Raw genomic sequence first — 12602 nt, forward strand, 5'->3', positions numbered from 1 at the left:
AGCGAGCACTGGGAAGTCGACTTTGAATGAAACCCGTGATATGATAATTCTGCTAAAGAAGAAAGATTGTTTTACTTGAGTGCATGTGGACAATCTCAAGGCTCGACTTGATGAGTTGCAATGTTTATGTACATGGCATCTTGTTGCTGCAACACCCTCGACAAACAACGATGAAACGCCATTGGCCACATCGTAGTTATGTGTCTCCACTGAGGCCAAAATCTCTTGAGGCCAATCATCCTGACTGTGCCGCATCCGTAGACCAAAGCGAGTGGACAACTTAGGTGAAAGCATCAAAAAGCGAACCGCACTGAAATTTGGTTGTCGCCGAAAGAGCCAAAATTTCGGGACATCGCATATTCTGGCCTGTTTGTTCCATGTCGTGTTTCCAAGCCCAGAGACGAAGTCGTGATACCCATAGCATGGTTGATCACAAAGAGCTAATGGTGAGCTGATGATCATCCTTGATCTGAACCCCGTCACCAAAAACGCCGACTGAGCCGGCAAAGAGCAAAAGGTCCTAGAAAGTCCCTACGACAGTGACGTTCTTCGTTGAGGCTCCTAAGCGCAAAATGACTTCCTCTCCCTGCCACTCCGCTGCCTTGCCATCAACCGTCACGGCCTTCAGTTCTCGGCCTTCGGGCACCCTCAGCTTGACCCTGACCTCCGCCGGCGGGCCCCTCTCGAAGCCCAAGACCGTCGTGACCGAGCCGGCTTTTTCGTCCAACTGCATGTCGAGGTCGACGAGTCCCCATTTCGTCGGTGCCTTCTGGATCGCGACTCTGCCCTTACTGAGCCACCTCCTCGGCACTCCCCGTCCGACGAACAGTACCTCCTCGTCGGGATGATCCAGCAGCAGCGCGGCCCTCAGCAAGATCGGCACTGCAAACTGCGACGGCTGGCAGAACGTGCTGGAGCCTCCTCCGGTCCCAGACACCTCTGCGGCAATCCAGAGGCCGCGGTTGTGGACATGATATCGGTGGGAGTAGAGGAACAGCACGAACTCGTCAAGGCGGTCTTGTAGAAGCAGCGACAACGCGTAGCCGTACGAGATGAAGCCGAGGATGTCGCGCGTGTCGGCCCGCAGCGGCGTGACGTTGGCGACGACGCCGAGACTGGTGATCCCGTAGGCCTGCATGGAGTTGATCACCAAATCGGTCAAGTTCGGGGAGAGAACGGAGGCCTGAAGGAGCTCGGTATAGACACGATGAGGCCACCACTGCGACGAGGCGTCGCCCTGCTCCGCCAGGTCCTCGAGGACATGAGTCGTCTCGTTGGGCAACAGCGGAACGTACGGAGTCGTCAGGTTGCGCTGAATGACGGCGTCCAAAGTATGGGACGTCTGGTTGATGAGCTGTGCGGCCCGCGTCTGCCAGTCCTGGGCATACTGCTCGAAAGTCGCGATCTTGCTGAGGTCCTTGAGGCCACGCGCCGCGAAGGCGCCGTTGTTCCAGTACGGCTTCTCCCATCGCCACGAGTCCCATCGGAGCGCGGCATCCGACTCGCTCCAGCCCGAGATGAGGCCGTAGTACGGGTGGTCCTCCGGGAACTTCAGGTTCTCGTCCTGGCGCTCGGTGAGCATGTTCGCCCACGCGAGAATCTTCGTCTTGTACTTCTCCGTGAACCCGACGTCGCCGGTGTACTGCACGTACCGCGCGATCAAGGAGAGCGACATCCCGAACTGGGGCACGGCGGGCCCGCGCATCTTGATGGCACCGTTGTCGTTGACGTACCAGTCCATGTAGTTTTCGAGAATCGCCTTGGCTTGTGGGAAACGGCCCCAGGCGAGGTTGGCCGTGAGGGAGGTGGTCATGATGTCTTGGAACCCGTCGTACTCGGAGCCGGCGTAGTCGCGGTCGAAGGCGCCGTATCTCGGCGACACACCCCCTGCGCGCTGCACGAGCTCTGTTGCGAAGGCGTGCTTGTTCATGTCCGACCAGCTCTTGTCCGGCACCTCCAGAGTGGCGACATCTTGCAGATGAGAGTCCCAGTAGTCTGCGAAGCGAATCAGGGCCGGGTAGTAGTCGTCGGCCGTGGGGTGCGCCTTGAGGGGCAAGAACTGCTTGTAGTCCAGGGCGAACCTGTTGGCTCGAACGACACCTCCCTTGATCCATTTGATGGAGAACCACAGGTGTACGATTTGAGGGTCGGGAGAATCCACATCCGCAAACGTAGTGACCTCAATCCAGTCCGTGGTGTCTACGTCGCCCCGGAAGATCTTGCGTGACGAGGGAAGCCATCCGCCCAAGAGACCGTCAAATGTATAGTTGGAATGCGTCCCGTCTGCCGCCTCCAGTACGTCGACCAAGGGCATGTAGTTCTTCGTCGTGGCCTGCCAATCGAGCGTCATGGTGTCGTTCGCCTGAACGTTTCCGAGGAAGGTGTCCCAGGGCCCGTAGGCCATGTTAATGACATCCCGGACGTGCTCTTCGATCGGTTCGCCGTCTTGGAGGAGGCGCTCTGCCAGTACATCGTTCTGCTTGAGGTTGACATCGTTTGCACTGTCAAGATCGAAAAAGGGCCTAACAGTGCGGTTCAATTCCAGAGATTCAACGCTTGTGGCCTCGACGTATCGCCTGATCTCCCGCCGCGTCCCAGAGGCGGAGACAAGAACCAAGGGGCCATCGAAGCGTGCGATATCCTCGTAAGCCGTCCATGCCTCGCCATTGTATGAGAAGGTGTCGATGGCAGTCAGTCCGTCGGCGGCCTTTTCTTGTCGGGGTCTGAGGGGCTCAGAGTCATCCCGTGTCAACGCACCCGAAGAGTCAATCGGTCCAACCTTACCGAAGTTTGACGCTTCATGATAAGGTTTCGGATGCTTGACCGGGCCTCTGCTTGCTAAAATGGACAAAACAAAAGTGAATACAACGAGCGAAGATTTCAAAGAGTGACGAGACATTTTGGCTTCTTCTTTCAGTGGGAGCTGAAGGGAAAGTCTGAAGCCGCCATTTCGTTTCGGAGGAATACGATAGGGGTTTTGTATTGTTTTCAACCACGGAAAACCTACCCAGTCAACTCAACGGAGCATGCGTGCTTGCCCCTATCCGGAAGCTGCGAAGTTATTCTAGGATTCCCTTGGCTCAGGCGATTAGACTAGAAAACGTAAATGAACTCCAAGCTTTCCGGCCATAGAAGCTTTCTTCGCTTCGTGTATCGCGCCATATCTGACCATAGTTGGAGAGGAAGGGAAATAAGACCATCAGTTTTATTTTGTTTCTTGAAACTCTTTTAAATTGGTTTCGGTCTCGGTCTCTTGTTTTAATCTGTTCGAAGCCGCTCCACAGTTTACTTTCACCTGCGATTTGTTCTAGTTTGAGTCAGCCTCCCCTGTATAGTATCATGTTTAATTTCGGAACCCCACCCTCTGGTTCAAACTTGGACGTGATGACTTTGATGTGTCAGTTCAATTTGTTAACCTTTCTTCATTTGATATAGTGTTCCGTTGGCCTCTGGAGACCTTCAGATTTCACCTGACTCGTAGTAGTTAAACTCCTTGAATAACCTATTTGAGACATGCATGATCAACATGCGTGACACCTATCTATAAATGGCTCTACACCTGCGCTTTCTGCATCATCAAATCCTCTACTTAGTCTGTGTGAAGGCTTCAACCAAGAAAAAAAAGTAGTGTTCTCCATACAATTAGTGAGAGCTTCCCTTTTGAACATATAGTCGGCACAATTGTAAAGAAGCAAGCTCAGTTGTAGCTCAGAAACCCCCTTCAAAGCCGGGCGTTAGAGATCTGGTCCCCAAGTTCTCGCTAATGGAAGTTCTTCTTGGCCTGGTTATGCGTTATCAGCCTCCGATCTTCAACAGTCCACGGCGCAGAAAACTTACCTCCTTGAGGTTCTGAGTGTTGGTCTTCTTGCCCTTCTCGAAAGTTGCGCCCAACTGCCCCAGCGCGGCCTTGTCCTTCTTGGAGTCACCGGTCAAACCCCCCACGGTTTTCTTGGCACCCTTCTGCGCATTCTCAACCTTGCCGAGACCCTTGGTCAAGGCAGGGTCCTTGTTCCCAGCAAGCTTTTGGTTGCCCTTGCGGTCCTTGATCGCTGCGTCCAGAGCGTCGTTGATCTTGCCTTCTTTCTTCTTGACTTGCTTGTCGTTGCCCTTCGCGGCTTCATCTTGCGCCTGTTTAGTGGCCTTTATCTCCTTGTCTCCATGCTTGAGGTTGTTTTCGATGCCCTTTACGAGCTTGGTCTTGGTGGACGAGGACTTCTCCTTGGCAGCTGGCAAAGCGACGGTGAGGGTAAGAAGGAAGAGAAGAAAAGCGAATGTGAAGCGCATTTTGACTAGTTTGGGGGTTGTGCTTTAGTATAAGAGGAGTCTCAAAATTAAATACCAATGGTAAAAGTGTCAAAACCGGTTTGATCGAATGATAAAGATGGAAAGAGTAGAAGAGTGATGAGGAGTTTGATGAGTGACAATTCCAAAAGCCAGATGAGGGAGTGTCTACCCTCTGTATTTATACTTGGAGTTGCTGGCACAAATGTGTCCTGTGGGATTGTTTCTTGCAAGAGGATGATCTCAGACCAAGTCCGCCTGATGCAGTTTTCGGCTTGAGTCGTCGACGGGACAACATCTCGGACAGCGCGGATTCCTTCAGTATCGCAGTTGGATGCACCTTACTTCCTAGTCTCTGGATGGCCCCAGTACGGCGATACCCGACAAAAGAGACACCTGGTTGTGTCATGTAAGCTAGGATATCGGCCGACGGTTTGCTAAACCTTGACATCACCAGCCAGGTGGTAACTAACGCGATAGGCTGTGCCGCTCCCAGGAAAATGGTCTTTCGATGGGAGCACCCCGTCAATCATTGCAGATCACCGCCGCCTGAATCATCAGATGGAAAGTCCAGTCGGAAGATAAACTTCGTTTGATGGTAGAGCAAGCGGTTTTGGGATGAAACCAGGGGTCGCAGGTGGTAAGCCAGGCACAGTCGCATTGGGAATAAACTGCCGAACACCTGCTTCATGTCTGATTCGTTAAAGCCGGAGCCTTCCGGATGCTACCGGTGAGTATCTCATGTCTAAGCTTTTGTGCATATCGCAGTCCTCGCCCTTGGGTATTTGACAGAGGAGAATCTGGGGAAACGTCTTGTTGCGTTGAACACAACATGGGGTCTTGTCGCAAATAGCTGCAGGATGGTAAAGCCTGTAATATTAAGCTAAAGGCTATAGTGAAATTAGAAGCTGGTTGCTAAGTTGCTTCTTTGGCAATCCTGAATATTGACCGTAAAATCTAGCACCCTGGCTTCATGGAGGATATATCCGGGACTGGGATTGCCTTGCGCCTCATGATCTGAGAACCCCATACTTGGCTCAAAAGCTTATATCTCTTGGGACTCGCACGACGCGTCTCATCTTTCGACATGGGTGTCGGCATGCTTGAGATGAACAACACATGTATTTTCTCGAAGCACACGAACCTTGAATGACGCAAGATCTTACCGAAGATAAACTTTAGCCGGCGACTTGCGCAGGGTGGGTGGGAGTCAGTCTTACTGCAGGATGGGGTTGACACACGGAGTAGCCCGTGGTTGCTGTCAAGCTTTGCGAGAGTTGTCTCATCCGAGTTGACGGAGAGAACGGCACTGGCATCCCAGCCACCAGTCCTGTATGATGAGGACGTTGAATCCAACCTGCCGGATGCCCACCTGGGCTCCGATGGGAAATTGGAGACGGCCAGTGAATGGGCAATGGGCCAACCAGATGAGGCGGATCCATCTCCGTCGGTCCAGCTGCCATATTACGGCCGTCGTCACCAGCTGCTGCCATCAGAAGCTTCCTTTTACACATCGTCACCAGAATAGAAGCACTTTTTTCCTGTCCGTACGCTCATTCGAGTGAGTGACCTCTGCGAGACCAAAACCACCACTACTAACAGTGGGTGCGTTTAGTAGTCATCTATCGCCACTGACAGCATTGGACTTTCGTTTACAAGTCCGCAATTGTAGTCATTATGGGAGTTTTTCTGCCTGGGCATTTCTTGTGGTGGAGAAAAGCCAAGCCCTCCGGTTTTGTTTGAAGGCGTAGGAATAAAATGAATCCCCAGCTCGGTTTTCGTGACCCGACAGTCACTTTCCTGTTTCAGGTTTCAACAATGTTTATATTGTCTTTTTATGGTGGGGAGTTCCCACAGGCTCCTAGAGCACAAGTAGATTCACAAAGCAGCCGCTTCAAACGCCTTCAACGCCCATCAGTCTTATCTGTGTCTGGTAGTAACTTTTTATCTTTAACCAAAGACCAAGGTCATCAAAATGATTATTATGGATGATGTACAGTATGTAGAGATCGCATAGACTACACCCTCCGACCGAAGACTGCTTGCGATTGCGTGGTTGTTGTTTTTTCTTGTTCTCGTGCGGAAATTCAAACCCCCGTTGGTCTTTACATCGTAGAATCCTTCCCAAATCGGCCGAATGCATCAGGAATGTCACAAACGTGTCTGGGGCTCAAGTCATTTCCCCGCCGGCAGGTTCCTTTTCCAAGCCCTGGATCCCTGACTCGGCTTGAACCGCCGTGTGGCTTAGATCGTATTCGCGGTTTCAGTCCGCAAACCCGAAAGCTTCGTCAAAACCTAAAAGTCGCTCTCGGGTCTTTCAAGAATCACATTGTCGTTTCGTCTCTCCATGGAGGCGTGTCGTAACATTGAGTCCTCACTCTCGCAGACAGTAACAACAACAAACAATTGTGTAGGCCGGCGGCAATCCGGCGAGGGCGTGATGCTGAAAGAAAACGTTGCCGCATTCAAAGTATTACTCAAATGCGAAAAGGGTTAATAACCGTGGTTGAGCCATTGCTTTTGGTCTGTCTGGCTTACACAGCTACAAGTTCCGAGCTCTTTCGCCTCGATAGGAAACCCATTTTATCGCACCGGAAGCATGCTTCGGCCGAGTCTCGAGTTTATGGTGTTTCCTTGCAAGTAACGGACGACATCTCGGGAAACTCCGCCTTTCGTCTGTTCCAATCTCAGACATAATATCTTTCGGCCTTTTGAGCCCTCAGTGAGACAGCTGCATCCACGGAACCGAAAGCCAGGCGTCCAACATTCCCAGTGTGATCAACGTCCCCAATGCAAACACGTATATCCCTAATCCTCCGCACCTGATCACTTGCGTCTTCCATGGATCGGTATTTGCCAGGCGGCATATGAACATAGGGGCTGTCCCTGAAAAAGAAGGTTGAGTAATCCAGCACGTCGGGCCCGCGTCTCAGACAACCAAGGATGGCGGCGGAGATGCCCGCGGCGAGCATAGTTACAGATGCCACGAAAAGCACCGATAGCCAGGCGCCGTTCACCCTCATCACCAAAAGGTCTGGGGTTCTTGTTCCGGTGGCTTTCTGGGTGATGATTCTGTACGTGCCGTCGTCGAACTCGTCGTGAAAGTTGAAGGCGCCGGTGACGTTACGCGAGGCCACCGACGCAAGCCAGAACGTGTTGAGAAGCTGCGAAAACCTCTGGGAGAAGACAACGTCTCCGATGGAGGACATATCGGTCCCGTTCCAGGAGCTGATGCCAGGGGCGGAAAAAGGCGCGGATGGATCCGTGAAATAGGTCTCGATCGCCGAGGCGAACGGTTTGATTTGGCGCTCTTGAAGATCATAAAGCGAGAGGCCGGATGGGACAAATGTTTCGAAGTATGCGAAGAACACGCCGGCTGGCCCGCGGTATGGATAACCTTCGGCCGTGGCTTGGTGTAGAACAGTCCTTACAGTCGCGTTCCGACTTTGGGATCCGTCGGATCCGACTGGGCGCGCAGACGGACCCGTGACATCCAACGTCAACCTCTGCGTAGACCTGGCTGAGAATACAGGTGGCGTTAGTGGTTTGCGCCATGGACCACGATGTGAAGATCAAGGGAAAAGGTTCGGTAGCCCAAGCCAGGGGAAAGACCCAGTATTGGAGGGCAAGATTGCGCTTGTTGTGGAAAATCGAGCTATCGCGATATTGTCCCCACTCGTTGAAGCTCATGAGTTTATGCTGAGTGGAACAATTAGCACTCATATAGGAAGTCTCCATCTTGAACGAGTAGTTTGAGCCCGGAGAGAACCCATCAAGAGAAGTGGCAGGAAGGCCGATGAGCGATGACCAGATGGGGCTGGTGTTGGGCCCCGTGTTCACTTCGTACCAGCCGTCGAGGTCGGATGCCTGGCTTGATTGTTGGTAATGCTCTACCATCGGGATCTTGATATTGCCGAATAGATCCTGGGACTTCGTTTTGGCGTCCATCGGGCTCGACAACGCGGCGGCGAACGCCGCTTGAATAGAGGGCATGACTACATAACCAGCCGAACTGCCGGCGCCCGAGTGTCGAAACGGGGACATGAACTCCAAGTACTCGAAAGGCCAAGACTCTGCCGCCGTCGACGGGACGGTATCCATGACACGCAAGGCAGCCTGGCCACCGAGAGGCGACAATGCCCAGAGGACAATCAAGAGTGGTGTAATGAGGTTGACGGCCTGAAGCGACAGCGGGGCAGTGACCGCGCTGAAGACGTTTCGGCACTTGAGGAGGTATTCCAGGCTTAGGATCGTGATTCCCTTCTCGAGCCTCCAGGCGGCTGTCGCTTTCAGAAGGTTGGTGGCGATGGCGGAAAAGGCAATCGGAAACAAGGTCGGGCTATACTTCGCGGCCATATGCAGCGCGGGAACTGGGTTCTGGTTGACGGGGACGCCATTGTTGCACAGCACCATGAATCCGTAAGTCAAGAAGCATACCGCCGGAACTGTCAACGAGATATCCAGCACGAACTGCAGGATGGCGTCGGCGGAGCCTAGCCGCTTGGGAAGACGTGCGCCTTCGTCTTTGAGCAGAGTTGTTGTTTGTCGAGAGGGATCCTCCTTAATCAGGCGATCTGATACGCCGTCTTGAGGCGGATCCCGTGTCTTTACTGAAGAATAGTCCATGGCCTTGACTTGGGGAGGTGGTCAGCTGTAGAACTTGGAGCGATGCCCCCGTATGGGAATCTGCTGTGTTCGTCGAGGGTTCGCCTCGTGCCAGAATAGAGGGGAAAATACATGCTGGGGAGCCTCGTCTGAAGAAGGAAAGCGACTGGTTTTGAAAATGGTGGGCGAGGGGAATGATCAAGATGTGGAATGCCTTGCCCAACAGCTTCGAGGCAGATTATCACCCATACCCACACCTGCAACGCCTTGGCTGCATCGGATGAGCCCCCTTCTGAAAGACTTGTATGCGGCACAGATGCATCGGTGGCTGCAATTGGTGGTTATGATTGCGAACTGCTTAAAATGCCACCATGTTGTGTTGGCTCTCCGTGGTCATGATCAAAAACCCGTCATACGCAAGTCAGGCAGCGCAGCACCAACAAGTGCACCCAAAGCCCTGAACTGCCGCCATTCGTCAGCAATAAAGAGCGATCAAAAGATAGATTGGACCAATTACAGCTCCAGTACATGTGTCCCTAACCAACTGTTTCTGGTTCACCTTCACACTCTCTTCGGGTGGAAGTGTCATTGATGACACAATCAAGTACTTAACTATGCAATACCCTCAGAACGTGTACTCGGACATATGGGTGCCAACTACACTCATTCTGAAGTGTCTTGTTCATAGTTCTAAGTCTAAACGTCTCAAGATTGGGCAGTGCAGCATTTCGGAGAAGACGCACGTGCTCACACATATTTTTTTCAAGATAGATGTGTACCTGCATTAGCTAGGTCTTACGAACCTCACTTCACCCTCTCATCTCTTTCGTTTCGAACCAGTTCTTTGCTAAGAAATCCATTCCTTCCCGAGAAAGTCTTACCCCTTCCGCAGGATTTAAGCACTCAGGTCCTGACACCACCAGGGCGAGAAGCTAGGCATGGCGAAAAGAAAAAGTTCATCAGAGGAAATTAGAATTAGGGTATTAGCAGGTAAAATATGTGTTTAGTTGTACAGCCAAGGATATGTTCCCCCTTCTATGCCGCCAAAATCGGCATGAGACATCCATCCCATGCCAGGGTCCAGAGCTCGTTCAGCGCCAGCCTGTCCCAGGTCCATGTATCCGTAATCGAAATCAACAGTAGGCTGCTGACTGTTCCACGAGTCGAAGTATCCATCCAGTTCTTTCAGGGGCGAAAAGTTGACGTCCAAAAAGTTGGGGAGTGCATGCGAGCTGTCCACCTTGCCGTCGTTATCAAGTCCGACGTTGATGTTTTCTTCTGGCCTGCGCTGTCCGCTGATAGGCTTTGCGGTTTCTGGCATGTTCGACGACTTCCATTTCTCGGTCAGCCCTTCGAGCTCCAGAGCTGCCATCTGGGCCACAGGGTATGATTTCCCAATCTCCGACAGGGCTTCTAGCGAGCTTTGGAGCAGGGTGTTGTGGCTTTCGAGCTTGGTCGAGCGAAGGTTGACGAGGTGGATGCTTCCGGCGATGAAGATGAAGTGGACGGCGGACGGCGGCAGCTGCCGGATGTTGTAAGAGCGCTTGTAGTTGCTCAGCAACTTTGTGATGTTTGCAGCGGCTGTGGCGCAGGTTGTTGATGATTGAGAGGGCTCGACGTTGTTGTTCCTGGAGTCGTTGGGCTCTCGTGGGAACCGCAAGAATGGGCGATGGAGGAGAATGAGAGCAAAGTAAAAATGCAGGCTGAGTCATTCGTTAGCTTTACGAACCCTCAACTCGGCACGGCCGTCATGTCCAATAGTTGAACCGTCATACAGCGGCATGATCGCGGTGGAAGCTACTTACTGCAAGACAAACACCTGGGGTTGTGTTGAGTTATTGACATTTCGGTCGCAAGACCACGTCAGGGCCTCGGGTAGATCTTGACGCCATTTCCAAAGCTCCCTGTGCAACTGGGAGGCTTTAGATCTCAGCCCGCCGGCGATAGACTGACTCCTTTGCCGGTGTATACCAACCAGTACTTTGGAACATAAGACTGAGAGAGTAGAAGTGGCATGAAGCAGGGCTGGGGACAAATCGGACTTGTTCTGTGCGAAATACTCCAGCGGGCGATCAGGGACAGCAACAGTGATATCCCACTCCATGAAGGAGTTTGGCCTTCCACAATACGCGCTGAAAAGGCTAGTTGACGTTAGAGACCGTCATCTTCGCCGACACTGATAGTCCGAGAGACCCTATAAAGAACTTACTTATCCTCGATGTGGCAGCCCCAAAAGACCCTACGCCTGAGCTCGGCCATTTCTGATGTCATCTGACCAGACGCCACGGCCTTGGTTTGGTCGAGATGAAGCCCCAGCTTGCTGGCCATCCTGAATGCGATCCCTGAAGCAATACACATCAGTCACGGGCTACACGGGCAACGAGTAGAGCACTCATACCGCTGTACATCCATCCCAGAGAGTTGTCCTTCATGGACCCGTAACGACAGCCGAGAACCAATGCGGCCTGGACGGTCGTGATCTTGGGGTGGTCCAGTTCCAGGTCCAACAGCGCGCGCGCCCGCTTCGCGAACCCCTCGCCGACGACGCCGTCCGGCGAAGCAGAGTATCGCGTGACCCCTCTGTCGAGGCTGATCATGGACGCGAGCGCAAGCAGGGCGTACAACAGGCATGGGGAGTAAAAGTCGCGATCGCCGTGGCCGTCACTCTCATCCCATATCTGTCTGTGGCGGAGGAACAGGTCACGGTCGACAACCAGCAGATAGGACGACTGCCATTGCCAGAAAAGGTCCAGCAGATAGGTCACAATGGGCTCGGGTTCGGGAAACGTCTCGAGGGCCATCCGCGACCGCAAGCTCGCCTCCTTTTCCGAGTGACAAACCCCCGGTTTCATGTTTGTCGCGTTCCCTGCGCTCTCGGAGTAAGGGAACAGACTCGCCGAGCCCAGGAACTGGTCGAAATCGTGCATGCTGCTCGGAGAGGCCGTCTCGTCCAAGGCCGCGGGGAAGTCGTCGGAAATCATGTCGAAGTCTGGTCTGCTCGGGGCCGAGAAGGACGAGGAACGAAGCGAGTTGGGCGTCAGACCGTCAACCTTTGGCCTGTTCTGGCCCGAAAACGAAACGGAACGGAGCGAGGCTGTCGTGGGTTCGTCGTGTGATGTCGATGTCCAAGTCTGTTGTTCTTCCGGGGGCGATATCGATATCGTCGTCATGTGCGCGTTCGGACTTGACGAGCTCACGGGACTCGGAAACGCGCGTATCCTGGATCTCTGGAAGTCGTCAAAGGCTTGCTGGGCCTGCTCCAGCACGCAGTCGGCGTCGATGTTGTCCCTGGACGGCGCGGGGACTTTGCCGTCGGCCTTGGCAACCGTCTTCACAAACTCCTCGAGTGCTTGCATCCGCCTCTGCAGGACCTTGGTCTCGTTCGGCTGGCGTTGGCTGCGCTTGTCCTCGCCGTAGCGGACCTCGCACTTTTCGTTCTTGTTGCGGCATGCCGTGCATGACTGTTCTGGTCGGTCTCCTGCGCTGAGGATTTGCGAAATGTCGCATCTCCTCTTGTCCTTTTTGCAGCGGACGCATGCGAAGCTCGCGCGGCTTGCGTGTCGGTCTCGGGTCATGGCGGTTTAGTAGGCACCTTGCGTCGATAGGTCACTTTTCGATGGCGAATCTCCAGAGAAATATCTATTGATGTGATCGGACTTGTATGTGTGTGTGTGTGTGTCTGTGAACGTGTTTGTCCGTCTTTGAATGTGATTATG

The 12602-nt window shown here is 53.2% G+C and overlaps 4 protein-coding genes across 4 annotated transcripts; all 4 read right to left on the reverse strand.

Moving 5' to 3' along the window:
- Positions 1 to 520: 520 nt before the first annotated feature.
- On the reverse strand, positions 521 to 2899 carry CH63R_12160 (Secreted protein; the record flags this gene model as incomplete). Its single annotated transcript, XM_018307134.1, has 1 exon — positions 521 to 2899. The coding sequence occupies one exon, from the start codon at positions 2897 to 2899 to the stop codon at positions 521 to 523; it is 2379 nt and encodes a 792-aa protein (XP_018153975.1).
- An 861-nt stretch (positions 2900 to 3760) lies between these two features.
- CH63R_12161 (uncharacterized protein) lies at positions 3761 to 4284 on the reverse strand (the record flags this gene model as incomplete). The annotated part of the gene is made up of 2 exons (XM_018307135.1): positions 3761 to 3781; positions 3838 to 4284. 2 exons carry the CDS (start codon positions 4282 to 4284, stop codon positions 3761 to 3763), a joined length of 468 nt encoding a protein of 155 aa, XP_018153976.1.
- A 2684-nt stretch (positions 4285 to 6968) lies between these two features.
- CH63R_12162 (uncharacterized protein) lies at positions 6969 to 8907 on the reverse strand (the record flags this gene model as incomplete). Its single annotated transcript, XM_018307136.1, has 2 exons — positions 6969 to 7678; positions 7713 to 8907. The coding sequence occupies 2 exons, from the start codon at positions 8905 to 8907 to the stop codon at positions 6969 to 6971; spliced, it is 1905 nt and encodes a 634-aa protein (XP_018153977.1).
- A 982-nt stretch (positions 8908 to 9889) lies between these two features.
- On the reverse strand, positions 9890 to 12461 carry CH63R_12163 (Fungal specific transcription factor; the record flags this gene model as incomplete). The annotated part of the gene is made up of 4 exons (XM_018307137.1): positions 9890 to 10589; positions 10692 to 11027; positions 11096 to 11228; positions 11285 to 12461. The coding sequence occupies 4 exons, from the start codon at positions 12459 to 12461 to the stop codon at positions 9890 to 9892; spliced, it is 2346 nt and encodes a 781-aa protein (XP_018153978.1).
- Positions 12462 to 12602: the final 141 nt, after the last annotated feature.

The sequence above is a fragment of the Colletotrichum higginsianum genome, chromosome 8 (genome assembly GCF_001672515.1).
Source record: "Colletotrichum higginsianum IMI 349063 chromosome 8, whole genome shotgun sequence".
Classification (NCBI taxonomy): Eukaryota; Fungi; Ascomycota; class Sordariomycetes; order Glomerellales; family Glomerellaceae; genus Colletotrichum; species Colletotrichum higginsianum.